The 15,294-nt window shown below is 41.9% G+C and overlaps 1 protein-coding gene across 2 annotated transcripts in view; it reads right to left on the bottom strand.

Annotated features, from left to right (window-relative positions):
- ints13 (integrator complex subunit 13) overlaps positions 1-15,294 on the bottom strand; it is a 54,264-nt gene that overhangs the window by 3,159 nt on the left and 35,811 nt on the right. For both annotated transcript variants that reach the window (XM_080207179.1, XM_080207180.1), the window contains 4 exons: positions 9,219-9,397; positions 6,682-6,852; positions 4,506-4,660; positions 2,679-2,909 (listed from right to left, as the gene is read on the bottom strand). In XM_080207179.1, the coding sequence (XP_080063305.1) occupies positions 2,679-2,909; positions 4,506-4,660; positions 6,682-6,852; positions 9,219-9,397 (736 nt within the window). The remainder of the gene's footprint in view (positions 1-2,678; positions 2,910-4,505; positions 4,661-6,681; positions 6,853-9,218; positions 9,398-15,294) is intronic.

Genomic DNA, 15,294 nt, shown 5'->3' with positions numbered 1-15,294 from the left:
AGCAATCTATAATACTCGTACTTTTTTCGAGGAGTATTTTACACGATAGTTGTATTTTGCAGAATGGTCACACTCAGGACGTTGTGTTTCCATACCAAGGCTATCCATAGAGATCAGTCAGCTTTCCCCTGCTCAATTTCCTGTGTGGCTCTGTAGCAAGAAGTCCAATGGGTAACTGCAAGAACAAGCCGCATGCTCAATCCTACCTAAAATACTCAGCACGCTAACACATTGTAAGCAACAGCTCTGGATTTTGGCAGGAACTGTGCAGTAAATAATTTACATTGTGAATTTTATTCAGGGCCTGATTTAAACATGGGTCATTTACACAGCAGGATATGCATTGACAAACACATCCTACAGGTCCTCCCTGACTGACTAAAAGCAGTGGAAAGAAAGAAGCTGATTCTGCACAGCACAAATGTAAGTAACTGTCGAGGTACATCTCCTGCTGTGTTTCTATCTGCAAGCAGATGTTGTTGACAGCGACTTGCATTTACTTCATGCAGTAAAACCTTCCAAGGCACTTCTCAGGGGACTTATAAAACAAGAAAAATGTCGAGAACATCAGTGGGAACTGAGTCATCAACGCAACCAAAGCATTTGGCTCAGTGAACTGTAAGACACCGTGGATATCCGAGAAACTGCATTGCAATCCTGTAACTGCTTCACAATGATATGACTGTAACCACCCTGAGTGGAAGATCTCCACCAAACTCCAGACTGGGGTCTAGCAAGGCTGTGAGATAGCTCCTTATAGTATTTACAATCTACCCGCCAGTGATCACGCACCACAGAGATAAACTATCCGACACTGTCAGTCTTAAATTAAGCCAAGGTGAAATACTCTTTAACCTCGGTCACCTCTGTGCCAAAACTATACTGATCTCCGTAGATATAAATGATCTAGGTTGTGCAGGATGCTTCGTCAGAGTGTTGGTGTGGACTCAATGGGCCGAATGGCTTCATTCTGCACTGTAGGGATTGTATAATCCTGTGGGAGTGACTGTGATGTGAATGCCCACACTGCACCACATTTGCAAGCCTCCCCCAATCTCTTCAGTTCTCTACACAAGAAACACAGCCTGCCCTTGAATATTACTAAAACAAAGTTCATATCAACCCAGACCTGATTAGTCAAATATTCCATCCTGCCCAGATGCTGCTCTGGAATATGCTGGGCACTTTCCAAACCCTGGCAACTATCCCTTTCAAAAGGCGAAGAAATCCAATATCTGCACTAGCTCAGCCATCTGCAAACTACAACAGAAAATGTTTGACAAATAAGTGCTTCCATGAGTCAACAAAGATCCGAGTATACAGACCAGTGTCTTCACCACACTCCAGTACTGTAGTGAGACCTGGGCTGTGTATCGGTTACAGAATGTGAAAGAAATTTCATCAATGTCCCCGAGTCATCTTGATGATGGCAAAACCAACATACAAATTCCAATGTCTTTCCTGAAGCCAGCTCCACGAGCATTCCAGTGAAACTCCTGCAGGATCTGCTTTGATGGGCTGGGCACTGTGGCTGTATGGCTCAAGACTGGCCGCCTGCCTCATCCTACTTTCCCAACTCTCCAGTGGCCAGCATTCTGGGGGAGGGCAAAAAAATGCTTCAAGTACACTGTGAAGGTCCCCCTCTGAAGCAGAGCAGCATTGATATTAATGACTGGGAGCAGCTCGCTGCAGGTGGTTCAAGATGGATGACAACCTGTCCGTCAAGCTGCATCGGTGATTTGAGTCACAGCGATTTAACGAAAAGGCATTGAAGTGAGAGAGAAGGAAAGGAAGCAAATCCTGGACTCTCGCCATGGGGTGTCCTGCCCACCTCTCTGAACATCTGTGGGTTGAGAATCAGCCTGTACTGTCACATGAAAACCCAGGACAGGTACTGAAGTTATCTGTGAATCGAGGGACAGCTGACAATAACAATGACAAAATAAAATTTGACACGGGGCCAAATAAGGAGATTTTAGGTCAGATGGCTATAGATTTAGGTTTCAAAAGGAGGAAAATGAGGTTGAGACAGTGAGGTTTATGGAGGGATTTTCACAGCCTGAGGGCTTGGCGGCTGAGGGCATGGGTACCAGTAGGGGTGAATTTTAAAATCGAGACAAGGCAAGGCAGAGGAAACAGTCTGTGTCTTCAGCACTCAAAAACAGGATTAAGCTCTCTCAATCAGCATCACTCCACAGGAGATCTCACCATCAGCTAACAGATATTTTGACACTGTCACCAGGGGATCTTAGTTCCAGCTCATAGTGTCCCTAAAGTATCATAACCCATTCTTCTCCAAGCAGCAGCCAGCTTGAGCCACACGTGGGAGTGGCTTTGTCAGTCAGTGCTGAACTATGGATAGCCCTACTATGGAACACTTCGTTCTGTGCGTGTGAAGTCTCCATTCCCAGCCTGTAACACTGTTTACTGGCTCCAGGGAGGTGCTCAATTGCCCATTTGTCCCCTTTAATTGATGCAGTTGGTTGAAGGAAGAACATCCTACCCGGAGACTGATTTGGCAGGCATAAAATGGAAGCTTTTTTTTAAATAAACAAAACCAAAATGTCGTCAGTTAAAGATTAATTTCCTTCAGTGCTCCTCCCATCCTTTCCTCCTCTTGGCAAGGGAACACTTAATCGACATCAATGACCTCTCCATTTTAACAATAGTGTACTCACCGCTCAGAATCTTGCCAGGATTTCTCTGGCTCGTAATCTTTCACTACTTTTTCAGATTTATCTTCTTTATCTTCTCTCTTCCTCCGGCTCTTTTTGCGCTCCTCTTCTTCAGGTGGCTTGCTCCGGCAAGCCAGCAGACATTCCAGCACACGCTGGTGCTTCTCGGAGTTGTTTAAGTGGGCCCTGACCAAGGTTTCCAGCTCATTCCACATTATTCGGTACTGTTCATCTCTACAAAGGAAAGAATTAGAAGCACACGCCATTGTTACTGGCTAAAAGTTTAAAAAAAAAACTGCTGCCATTTAATCTTGGCAGAGTGCCCATGGTGGCGTGACCCATTATCAGTACATTTTTACCTTCTGGTTGAACACACGTAACCCTGCACAGGCTGTACATACACTGCCTTTTACCAGCTCTGATGTCTAGAGATGCTACTGAATGTGTAATCCATGTCCACCATTTATAACTTATGCTTGTATAACACTTCAGGGATCGTATAATGACAATGCAAATCTCAATCAGAATGACTGGAGTTGATGAGCTAACTTCCCCACCAACTGCACCCAGAAACTGTGTTGTTGATTAGTTTGTATTATGTAACTAACTGCCACTCACTGAATTTTGCTAGAGAAATAATTCTGTTTTTAAATCAGCTTCATAGCACAGAATAGACATTGTTTGCAGCAAGTCCTGCCCCACCTCCAACTCACTGGCCTATACTACTGCCAATGCCATACTAACTGGTACCTCAAAAGATAATTAAAGTATATATCTGTATTCGTTGTTAAACAAAACAATCAATAAATAAGAGAATTGTAGAGATTCAAATAGTAGTAGCATGAAAGCTTAAAAACATTGGAGCACTGAGCTCTGGGATGGAGGTCCATCAAGGTGGACATGCACAAAATTCCCAAAGATAACTGAGCTGATAAAAATCAGAATCAGCCAAGCTGGAGTGAATTGCAGATTATTCACATTCTTAAAAAAGGGTAGCAGACAAAAGCCAAAGGAAAATTCCACAACAGAATAAGTTTATGTTTTTATTGGTCAGTGTCACAAGTAGGCTTATATTAACACTGCAACGAAGATATTGTGAAAATCCTCTCTAGTCGCCACACTCTGGCACCTGTTCGGGTACACTGAGGGAGAATTTACCATGCCCAATACACCGAACCAACACGACTTTCAGACTTTGGAAGGAAACTGGAACATCCGGAGGAAACCCATGCAGACACGGAGAGAATGCACAGACTCCCCAGAGGCAGTGACCCCAAGCCAAGAATTGAAGTCAGGACCCTGGCACTGTGAGGTAGCAATGCTAACCACTGTACCTCCTGTTGGTAGCAACAAAGTAAAATAAAGAGAACATAACTGCAAATGCCTAGGGCATGATGTCCAAATGTTGGTATAGAGAAACAGAGTTTTCTCAGGACAGGTGGCATGCACAAAGTATGGATGATACAGATATCAGTTGTGAGAGAAAATATTAACAACTTGTACTGAATTAATGCCATTAATGTAATATGACATCTCAAGGCACTTCACAGGAGCATCTTAAAAAATATTACAGTTACTACAGGGAAAATTAAGGCAACAATTAAAAGCTTTGTCAAAGAGGTGGGTTTTAGGGAGTGTCTTAAAGGAAGTCAGCAGAGAGATGGGGAGGGTTAAGGAAGGAACTCCAGAGTTGCCCACAGGCAGCTGAACACAAGTTCCTTCTGAGCAATGAAACAGGTGCCAGGTTCACTGCTGGACACAGGTACATCTGACAGATTGCAGTAATCCTGTATTGAATAATTAAAGGGTTCTTAAAGGAAACTTTTTTACCTTTTGGATCCTTTGCCTCTGGTGCCAACCGTTGAAATGGGTAAGTGATCATTTTTTCTCTCCATATCTACTAGGTTGTAGATCGTTTTTTGACAGTTTAGAACGTCGTCATCAGTTAGGCTCTCCTTCACAATGAGACTAGCTAAAGGAACAACCTGGGTGTCAAATAAAACAGCGAGAGGGAGTGAGTAAGCTGAACAGCTAGGCATCTGACAGCTCTGGACATTTTGGGGGGAGTAAAAGCTGCAAGCATAGTTTCCTTTACCCCACCCCCCCAAATTTTTCAACTTGCTTTAGCCAGGAATCCACTGTGGATCATGCTGCCGTATAGAAAGTGAGACCGTTTAACAAATCAGAAAAGCAATGAATAGGTTAGAAATTGAAACCCGGCCATGTTGGTCCAGACTGTCTTTAATAAATTTCAACAGTTGATTTCTTGGTGTGTTACATCATGAAATGTATGCTGCCAATGACACCCAAGTTAACCATTCCTAATTCCAGCCCTTTCTTCAGGGCCTTCGTACAAAACTTAAGTAGATTTCCTCTTGAAGGACCAAGAGAGCATTGCATCGTCAACGGTACTGATCTTAACCAAGGCCTTGTTCACCCTCTTCCGGTGATTGGACTCATAGACCGGATTGGATTGGACCGGAATTGGACTCAATTCAATTGGATTACTTAAGAAGGGAATTCTCCCAGCATTCCTCCAAACACCAACTGCTCATGCATCTCATCACTGTCGTTTTGAGAAATTTAACAGAACACTGTAAATACAAGCCTACTTATGTTCTTGAACAGTAATACACACTACTTTTCCCCCCCACACTCCCACTGCAGAGAGGTTAAGAGACACCTGCCACGTCACTTTCAGCTTATGAAAAGTAGAATTGCTGGAGGTTTTAATGTGCTCCTATGTCTTTCATTTAAATATAAAACTGCACCAGTTCTCTAGAGATATTTATAGTCATGAATAACAAGCATGGCCACAACAGAAATTACCCCACAACATATTTACTAACAAATCTGCATCCCATCAGCCACAGAATATAGCATTAACATCTAAATTATGTTCTCGGAAATCATAACTTTAAGTGAAATGACTAAGTGAATCACAGGTTCCCGTGGGAATCAGTTAAAGCCGGAGTCAAGTCTTTCAGACACGGTTCACCCGGAAAAAACAATACAAACATTGAAATGCTGTACTATACATGCACAGTAATGTGTATTCGCTGCTGGAATAACCTAGAAAATACAATCATTCTTTATATTGAACAATTTAGAGTATGAATCTAAATTAAGGCCAGGTGATTTTTCTGCCACCCAAATAATCTTACTAACACCTGTAGGGACTTTCACAGAGAACATTTGTTCTTTGATTTACAGAAATTTAATTTGCCAAGTGAGGCAATGGTAGAGAATATGGCAGGTCTACGAACAGAGATTCAAATGTCTCATCATTCTCCCCATTCCCTGTTTTAGTATAGTTACCCCAGGCCAAAATACTGACTCAACAATGGATAGTACTTCTTGAAATAAAATGGAATTCTTCCTAAATAAATTGCTGTCAAAGTAAATCTTAACTTAGTAAAAATGTTAAAGTTCTCTTCATTGGGTATATTTGAGCAGGATGATCTCTTCTGTGAAATAAAGAGTTCTTTTTCCCCCCCTTTCTCCTATTCCTGCCCTGACTCTCTCGAAATATCATTCCTGCCATTTGTGTAGTCAGGTGATCATCAATGCCCACAGGCAAACAACATTATAAAGAACTTTAAAGGAACATTCAAGCTCTTATTGTTTGTGTGACATTTAACACAAAATACTGCTCAAATCAGAGTGGAGAAGTGATTCTATATTGCAAGGAAATGCTCTTAGTCTGGTGAATGTTTGACTACCTTAGCTTCTAATAGTTGGAAGATAGTTTTAATGCACACAGTACACAATGAAGGATGGCAAAATTTTCTTTCTGAAGTTATGGGCTGTATTTACCTAAAAGATCACGTGCTGAAATTGTAAATATTAGACCACAACCAAAAATGTTCAATAGCACTATCCCTCCATGCTTTGAAAGGTGTACGGTAAACATGGTGGACATTAATCCCAACACTTGAGGATGAGGTCCCATCTGCAGGCTCAACTTGAGAAAGTTACATATGAATCAATAATTAAGTTTTCTTACAGCTTGCATGTTGAAGATTGTAGTTTGTGATATAATCATTGGCCAGTAACGTGTATGTCTCTCGAGCTGGGACTTTGCTCTCTCCAATGGTAGTTCCATACTTGCATCCATCATGTATCCCCTTTCTGCTACCGGCGTCAAACGGTTCTCTCTCATAAACTCACCAAAGTCCTAACAAAACAAAAAGGAACAGAACTATGAACCTTGAACACTGGTTGTGATACAGGCCCAAACTACTTTTTTGTGGTACATCTTCTCAAACTGATAAATTCTAATTTTAAGTGAAGTAATTTTGGCATCTGATCCTTATCGCAAAATGGAGGATAGGCAGGTATCAAATTTTACCAAGACTAACAACTGATTCTACTTAAATAATTCGAAACATCTATATTAAAAGCCGACAGAGCATTTAATTTGCCAATTGAGGATGTGAAATAGCAATAATAAACTGATCTGTCCGTTTTCTCCTTGTCCATATTATACTGCACATTTCTTAGACAAAGTATTTGTTTGGTAGTACAAAACTGGAGTGTTGCTGAAAAAAGACATTTTAATTTGCACACATTAGCACAAACACAAGAATACCAATGTCAGTGGAAGCAAATACTTTATACTGTATGAGAATAGAGTTCTGACTGATTGCCAAGTGGGCCCTGGCTGGTAGAGGCATTGTCATGGAGAATGCCCCAGTGACTGACAATTAACTGCCAAGCCCCCTCATTTCACGCAGTATAAACATGTTTTCCCCATCATTAGTATTGTTGCAATTGACCTGATGAGTGCAAGATGAAAAGCTTTGCCAATATATTTTTTTTTCATAATTATCTTGCTCAAAATCCAAAATCTAACAACGAATGAGTGCAGAATGAATGGGTCGGTTGTTAACATTAAGGTGTAACGGAGCCAAGTCAGGAGTTCCAAGTCCAATTCTGGTTTTGTGTCAAGTCAGCTGAGGAACAAAGGGGCTTAACAACCGGTCATACGGTCCCCAGCCTAAGGGAGAAAAATCAGTCAGGGCTCCAATTCCTTGACAATTCCCGCTGAAAAGGTCTAGTGATTAGGCAAAGAGAGGAAAGAGTGGGAACGGAATCAAATTCCTACTGAAGCATAATGTCTGAGCTCACATGAGAAGGATGGCTTTTGATCAAGGCACGAGAAAGTGCCCACGTAGCTATACCCCCACCAGAGTCTACACTTCAGTACAGGAACAGCAAACATGACCATCCCTCCCTTCAGAAGTTAGCAAAAGTATTTTAGTACAACATAGGATATACTTTAGAAGAAAAAGTGGCAATGTCACTGTACTAGTAATCCAGAGCACCAGGCTAAGATCAAAAGCTACAGCTTCGAATTTCACTAAGGAGCTGGTGGAATTTAAATTCAGTAATGGTGACCATGAGACTATCATTTGATTGTTGTAAAAACCCAACTGATTCACTAAAGCCTTTTAGGGAAGGAAATCTGCCTTCCTTACTCGGTATGGCCTACATGTGACTCCAGATCCACAGTAATGTGGTTGACTTGTATAACGCTCTCTGAAATGGCCCAGCAAGCCACTCTCTTCAGGGGCAATTAGGAATGGATAACAATTGCTGTCCAGTGACATCCACATCCCATGAAATAATAAAGAAAAAACATCAGGGCTAATCTGATCTCCTTTTAATTTCCAAAGAGGATCAGGATGCATTTTCTTATCCATCACCTACATAATGCATAAAGCATCGCAACCATGCAGAAAGAGGCCCTTTTACCCATTCAGCCTGCACCAACAATAATTCCACCTCAGCCGTATCTCCGTAACCCTGCTAAACTCCTAAGGGTCAATTTAGCATAGCCAATCAAGCTAACCTGCACATCTTTGGAGTGTGGGAGGAAACCCACGCAGACACAGGAAGAACGTGCAAACTCTACACAGACAATAATCTGAGGTTGGAATTGAACTCGGCTTCCTAGCGCTGTGAGGCAGCAGCGCTAGCCACTGTGCCACCCATATGAACCTGTAGGACATTTTTCTGTGCATCATTTTGGTAGGTCTGCAGGCACTTATGTAAAGCTGTCCAATTAAAAACACGACTCTGGTTTGAATGGAACCTCAAGTAAATCTCAGGCTGTCATTGTGCAGTCACACTCAAAAATACAGATCAAATGATTCGGCATCAATTTTCCAAACAGCTGACGTAACTACAGCACAAAGTATTATCTTCAATTGCAGTATTTCTCCATGTGCCATTAGAAAATTCCTTTATAGGATTCAAAGCTCTGACAAAAACCATCAAAATCAATCAATGTTGGACTAGAATTTGTTTACAAGATACAGGTAGTCAGCTTCAAAGCTGGAAAGTTTAGGTTTCTTTGTTACTATTACTAAAGGTTATTTTTGTGAAAGAATTAGTATGCATTTATTTAAACACTGATTTTCTAGTTGTACATTGCTAATTTAGGTTTTAAGCAAGCAGTCCACACTGACACTAACATTTGACATCAGGACATAAAAGCAAATCAATTATAAAGATATATATTTTTGCAAAGTGACTAACCGTAATCCTGTAATCAGTAACCCTTCCTCCACACCCTTCACTAATCGATGGGGGGTCCTCCAGAATGGAGCGAACACTGCTTAAAACATGCAGGAAAATCTCACCACCGTGGCTGCAAAGCATGTGACTAATCACTTTGGAACCTGACTTACGAGGCTGTTCCAACAAAACTGATCGACCTGATGTATACAAAAGGACATAAACATCATTTTTTTTGTTGCAAATTGAACGTTAGTTTCCTACATTGCTACATCACAACTCTGACCCCAGTTTAAAAGTACTTCACTGGCTACCTTGCACTTTGGAACACGCTGAGTTTTTAAAAGGTGCAATAGAAATGCAGCTGTTTCTTTTCCAGGAGTGCAAGTAGACCAAGCTGAAGTTGGTTCACAAAGAAGCAGACTATAGGCCGAGGAGATTGCACAGGCAGCTGATGTTGTAATAAACTTGTGTCATACATTGCACAAGTGGGGCTCTATGTGCAACGCAGAAGAACCTGGGCTCTACAGTTTCAGATAAGAATTGATATCAGCTCGACTTATCTAGTGATTAATGTTATTCACACAGATAAGAGCGGACTTGAATCCCAGAGCTGGCCTCAACTTGAACTGAGGTACCTCAGAAACAAAACAATAACACACAAGAAACACACTGCTTTGTTATGGGCAGAAACAGGGATTTACCAAAAATTATGGAAAAAAAACAATTGCTTGCACCTGTTGCTTTTAAGGCCAGTCTTATTACAATGTTCAGAAGAATGTACAATTCATTATTTCCTCTTCTTCAATGCACAGATGCAAACAATAAGTCCACTGCAGATTGAGGGAGGAATTCGAAAAAAAATCACAACACTGGATACTAGAAATAAAACCGAAGTATCTGATTATTTTAATTAAACAGGAGATTAAGGACCTAAGGAACTTCAAAAATAAATGAAGCAATATGAAATAAACACATTTATGAGCAGCCGAATATAATAAACAATTGAAGTCATAACTCAATTAGAATTATAGATTTTTTTTATTCATTTGTGGGACATGGGCATTGATGGTTGGTCAGCATTTATTACCCACCCCCTTTTGAAGAGCATTTGAGAGTCAACCACATTGCTGTAACCCTGGAGTCACATGTCGGCCAGACCAGGTAAGGACAGCAGATTTCCTTCCCTAAAGGACATTAATGAACCAGATGGGTTTTTCCGACAATCGACAATGGTTTTAGGGTCATCAGCAGATTCTTAATTCCAGATTTTTTTAAATTGAATTCAAATTCCACCACCTACAGCGGCAGGATTCGAACCCGTGTCCTACTACGTTAACTGGGTTTCTGGATTAATAGTCTAGCGATAACACCACTAGGCCATCACCTCCCTGCGATGGCATAGACAACATCAGCTGACGTCAAAGATTAAAAAACTAAATGCAGAAGATAATCAGACAAAATTAAACTGAACGCCAAAACATTTCACAAGCTTAAAGAGTACAAGTGGTCAGCGAGGGAAAAGGTTTGGCCTATTAGGGAGCAAAAGAGAAATCTTCAGAGGACATGGTGCAGTGTTAAACAAGTACTGTGCATCTGTCTTGCCAAAGGAAGTAAATGATGTGAATTTGATACTGACAGAGGACAGACAAGTATGGACAGGATCATAATAAAGCAGAGAGAAGGCTGACTAAAAAGGTTAGCATTGCTGGAAGTTATCTAGCCCCGAAAGAATGGACCTAACTTGCTGAAAGCAGCAAACATAGAAGCAGCAAAAGGGTCAGTGGCACAGTAATTAGCACTGCTGCCTCACAGCACCCAGGACCCGGGTTTGATTCCCAGCTTAGGTCACTGTCTGTGGGGAGTTTGTACACTCTCCCGTGTCTGCATGGTTTTTTTCCGGGTACTGTGGTTTCCTCCCTCAGTCCAAAGATGTGCAGGTTAGGCTTTGCTAAAATTGCCCCTTAGTGTCAGGGGGATTAGTACAGTAAACTTGTGGGGTGACAGGGATAGGGACTGGGTGGGATTGTGGTCGGTGCACACTCGATGGGCCAAATGGCCTCCTTCTGCACTGTAGGGATACTGTGATACAATCTTTCAGTTATTGGATACGGGAATAGTGCCAGAGAACTGGAGGATTGCTACGAATTGTTATTATCAAAACAGTGGATGGAATCAACCAGGAAACCGCTGGCCAGTCAGCATAAGAACGGCAATTGGAAACTATTTATCAGGAACAAAATAAACTTTCTTTGAAAAGTAAGGAGAACCAGCATGGATTTGATAAAGGCAAATCACATCTGATTAAAGTGACTGAAACTTTAACAGGCATCAGAACATTATGCACCTGTAGAAAGACGAACAATGCTGCACATTACCAAACAGTGTCCCCTCCATAGACTAAGTGGCAAACTAGTCACCTTCGAGAAGGCTATCGCTTAGCTTTGGGGATTTGCAATCGCCAATTTTATTGGGGGGGGGGAGCAATTAAGAACCAACCACATGGTGTAGCAAGATCACAGAGTAACTGAAGTTGCAAAGGTACATCCTAAATATTTATTTAAAACAGCTGTGGATCTGAAGTCACTTGCAGGTCAGACTAAGTAGGAATGACAGTTTTCATGCCCTAAAGAAAAGTATTGAATCAGATGGGCTTTTAAATAATAAACAAACGAGAAGGTTAATCAAGCAATGGCAGATGTTGCTGCTTATGAAAGGCGTTGGTCAAAATATCACACAGGAAGCTGGTTAGGATGGAATTTAGGTTGTTTTTATTCATTCGAGGGACATGGGCGTCACAGGCTAGCCAGCATTTATTGCCCATCCCTATTTACCCCTTGAGAAGGTGGTGGTGAGCTGCCTTCTTGAATCGCTGCAGTCCACATGTTCTGGGTTGACCCACAATGCCGTTAGGGAGGGAGTTCAAGGGTTTTGACCCAACAACTGCGAAGCAACAGCGATATTGTCACAATTAGGCTTGCATTAACACTACAATGAAGTTACTGTGAAAACCTCTTGTCGCCACACTCTGGTGCCTGGTCGGGCACAGGGGCAATTTAGCACGGCTGATTCACCTAACCTGCACAGCTTTCGGACTGTGGGGGGAAACCAGAGCATCCGGAGGAAATACACGCAGACAAGGGGGGGAAACGTACAGACTCCGCACACGGTGACCGAAGCCGGGAATCAAACCCAGGTCCCTGGTGTGCGTGGCAGCAATGCTGACCACTGTGCTGCCCCTAGGTAGTGATGTGGATCTGGAATTGGGTCAGTGGTAGGAAACAGAGGGGTGTTTTACTGAGTAGGAGATGGTTTGACAGGTCCTCCCAATGGCCAGTTTAGGGTGGAAAGCTATTTTCAATTTTTCTTAACGACAGGGATTAAAATTGCAGATGATGTGGAAGTCCACTGTGTAAAGTATTATGAAGAGAATCGCTATATGCTCCAGAATGGAAGGCAGGATGGTGAATTGGGGAGAAACATGATAGATAGAGAAGAGGTTGTGTAACGCAGTAGATAGCATCCCTGTCTGTGAGCCAGAAGCTCCAGTTTCGAATCCCAGCCCAAGACTTGATGGTCAAGTTCATAACTCAGTCAAACAAAAGTCTTAGTGCACCACTAGTTGCAGGAAGCATGTTGGAATGGCAGCCGGAACCCAATATGGAGAAGTGTAAAGTGATGCACTTTGTGAGGGCTAAATAAAAAAAGTGTGCTATATATATGATTGTGACAAGTGTAGCTGAGCAAAATAATTTTAGTGTCCATGTACCCAAATCCTTAAAGATGGCAGGGCAAGTTTATAAGGTGGCTAAAAAGCATATAGGCTATTTGGATTTACAAGCTCAGCACAGAATATAATTATAAATTATTGGTTAAGCCTCAGCTGGAACATTGTGGACAATTCTGGGCACCACACAGCCTAATACTGGAGATAAGGAACTTCTGTTAAGAGATGTGGAATAGTTGGGATTGTTCTCCATGGAACAGAAGTGGAAACCTAATAAGAGGTTTCTGAGATAAGCGGTTTGATAAAAGTTATTTGAGAGCTGAGTGTGTTGACAACCAGAGGTCACTGAACATAAGAAATAGGAGCAGGAGTAGGCCATCTAGCCCTTCGAGCCTGCCCCGCCATTCAATAAGATCATGGCTGATCTGAAGTGGATCAATTCCACTTTCCCACTTTCTCCCCATAACCCTTAATTCCCCTGTCTATCAGAAATCTATCTACCCGTGACTTAAATATATTCAGTGAGGTAGCCTCCACCACTTCAACGGGCAGAGACTTCCAGAGAGTCACCACCCTTTGAGTGAAGAAGTTCCGCCTCAACTGATCTAAACTGCCCTCCCCTCATCTTAAGGCTGTGCCCTCTAGTCCTGCTATCGTTTTTAAGTGGGAAGAATCTCTCTACCTCTACCCTATCTATCCCCTTCATTATCTTATATGTCTCTAATGTCTTGTATGTCTTGATTTTAAACTAATTGTCAAACATCCAGAGAATGGGGAGAAATCTATTCACTTCATATCATCAGGATCTAGGATGTTCTACCTTGAAAGGTACAAAAGCAGATTCCATCGATAATTCTAAAAAGAAATTGGAGACAAGGGTTTTGAGAATGAGGAATTTACTGGGTTATGGGCCAACAACAGAGATATGGGAATAAACACAACTGCCCATTAAAGAGTCAGCACAGGCCTGACAAGTCAAGTGGCTTCCTGTTCTCTAAGTTTCTATGAGTCCTTGATAATGACAGCACAGACAGTGTGTTGAAGCTGTAAAATGTGGAAACTTGTGGACAATGAGACTGTCTTCATTAATCACGCTTGTGGGAAATACCTCAGCCTTAAGACACGCAGATTGGAGCGTTATTGAGCTGGAGTTCATGGTTGAGACACACGCAAATATAAAAGGCAAGAAGAGGAATAGTTAGGTATTTTATTCCAGAACAGTCACAGCACGAGAAGACAGACAGGAACAAGTGGAGGAACGTGTAACTGACAGTTACAAAATCTATCCGAGACTGAAGTAAGGATTTGGCCCCTGTTCAGAGGGTATTCCCTGTAATCATGGTCAAGAAAGAGGAGTGCATTGCCAACATGTTGTCAGGGTAAGGGATTTCTCAATGCAGCTGGAAAGGAACATGGATTGGGAAGAAATAGCCATCATGATTCAATTCCAAAACATCAACATTGGAAGGAAGACAGCAGAGTCCCGCTAAGGGAGCATTAGGAATGAGACCGGGGGGGCAGGGGTGTGATCTCCTGATTACTACTTGGACAGTATGCTAATCAGCAGAGAGATCTTTGTAGCTAGAAGACCTCAAACTAAGGGGCTGCAGAATGAGATTTTGGGATTGAGATTTCTGAAACAATAATGGCTGCCACGAAGTGGGACTCACTTTGGTTGAGGCCTGATTGTTGCTGTTGCAAAGAAAAATGGCCTGTAAAAGGGTAGGTATTCAATATTTTAGTAGAAAGCCTATTTCATCAATTAACCAGGTCACCTTGCATCAAGATCATAATGCATTTTCAGGAGGCCAAGTCCAAATACATGAATAATCTGCACTTTTTTTTATTAATCAAGGACCTGTTGCATCAATAATATGCAACCTGTTGTATTAGTCAAGAGTTCTAATAACCAGGATCCAAGTACATTAATTACATTTGAGAACTGAACCCCTTGCCATTCATTCAATAGCTGAAGTCCCATACATACCCTGCCCCAAATATCCGCTCAACAACTCATACTGTACCAAATATTTCACTCTCAAATCACAATGCCTAGGGCGTTAAAATAGGATCACATAGGGAAATGTTTGGGAAAAACTGATGTTTTTTTAACAGGATACTTGTACCGGGATTGGGACATGGAGGAGATAAAAGGAGAAATTTTCTGACTTTTTTCTCCAAGTGCTGACTGATTCGTAGTGGTGTTGCCATGGAGAATGCACCAGGGAACAGTTAGCTACCAAAATTACTTAAGCATGCTAGAAACTTTGTGCCTTCTTCTACTAAATAGAAGTTGGGGAGTAGCCATCGCCCGGTTTATTCCGCATAGCAATGCCTTGGCCAGAGTCAACCTGCCTGCTTTGAATTTAA

The sequence above is a fragment of the Carcharhinus amblyrhynchos genome, chromosome 19 (assembly GCF_965287045.1).
Source record: "Carcharhinus amblyrhynchos chromosome 19, sCarAmb.v2.hapA, whole genome shotgun sequence".
Classification (NCBI taxonomy): Eukaryota; Metazoa; Chordata; class Chondrichthyes; order Carcharhiniformes; family Carcharhinidae; genus Carcharhinus; species Carcharhinus amblyrhynchos.
This window is presented reverse-complemented; position numbering and strand designations above follow the sequence as displayed.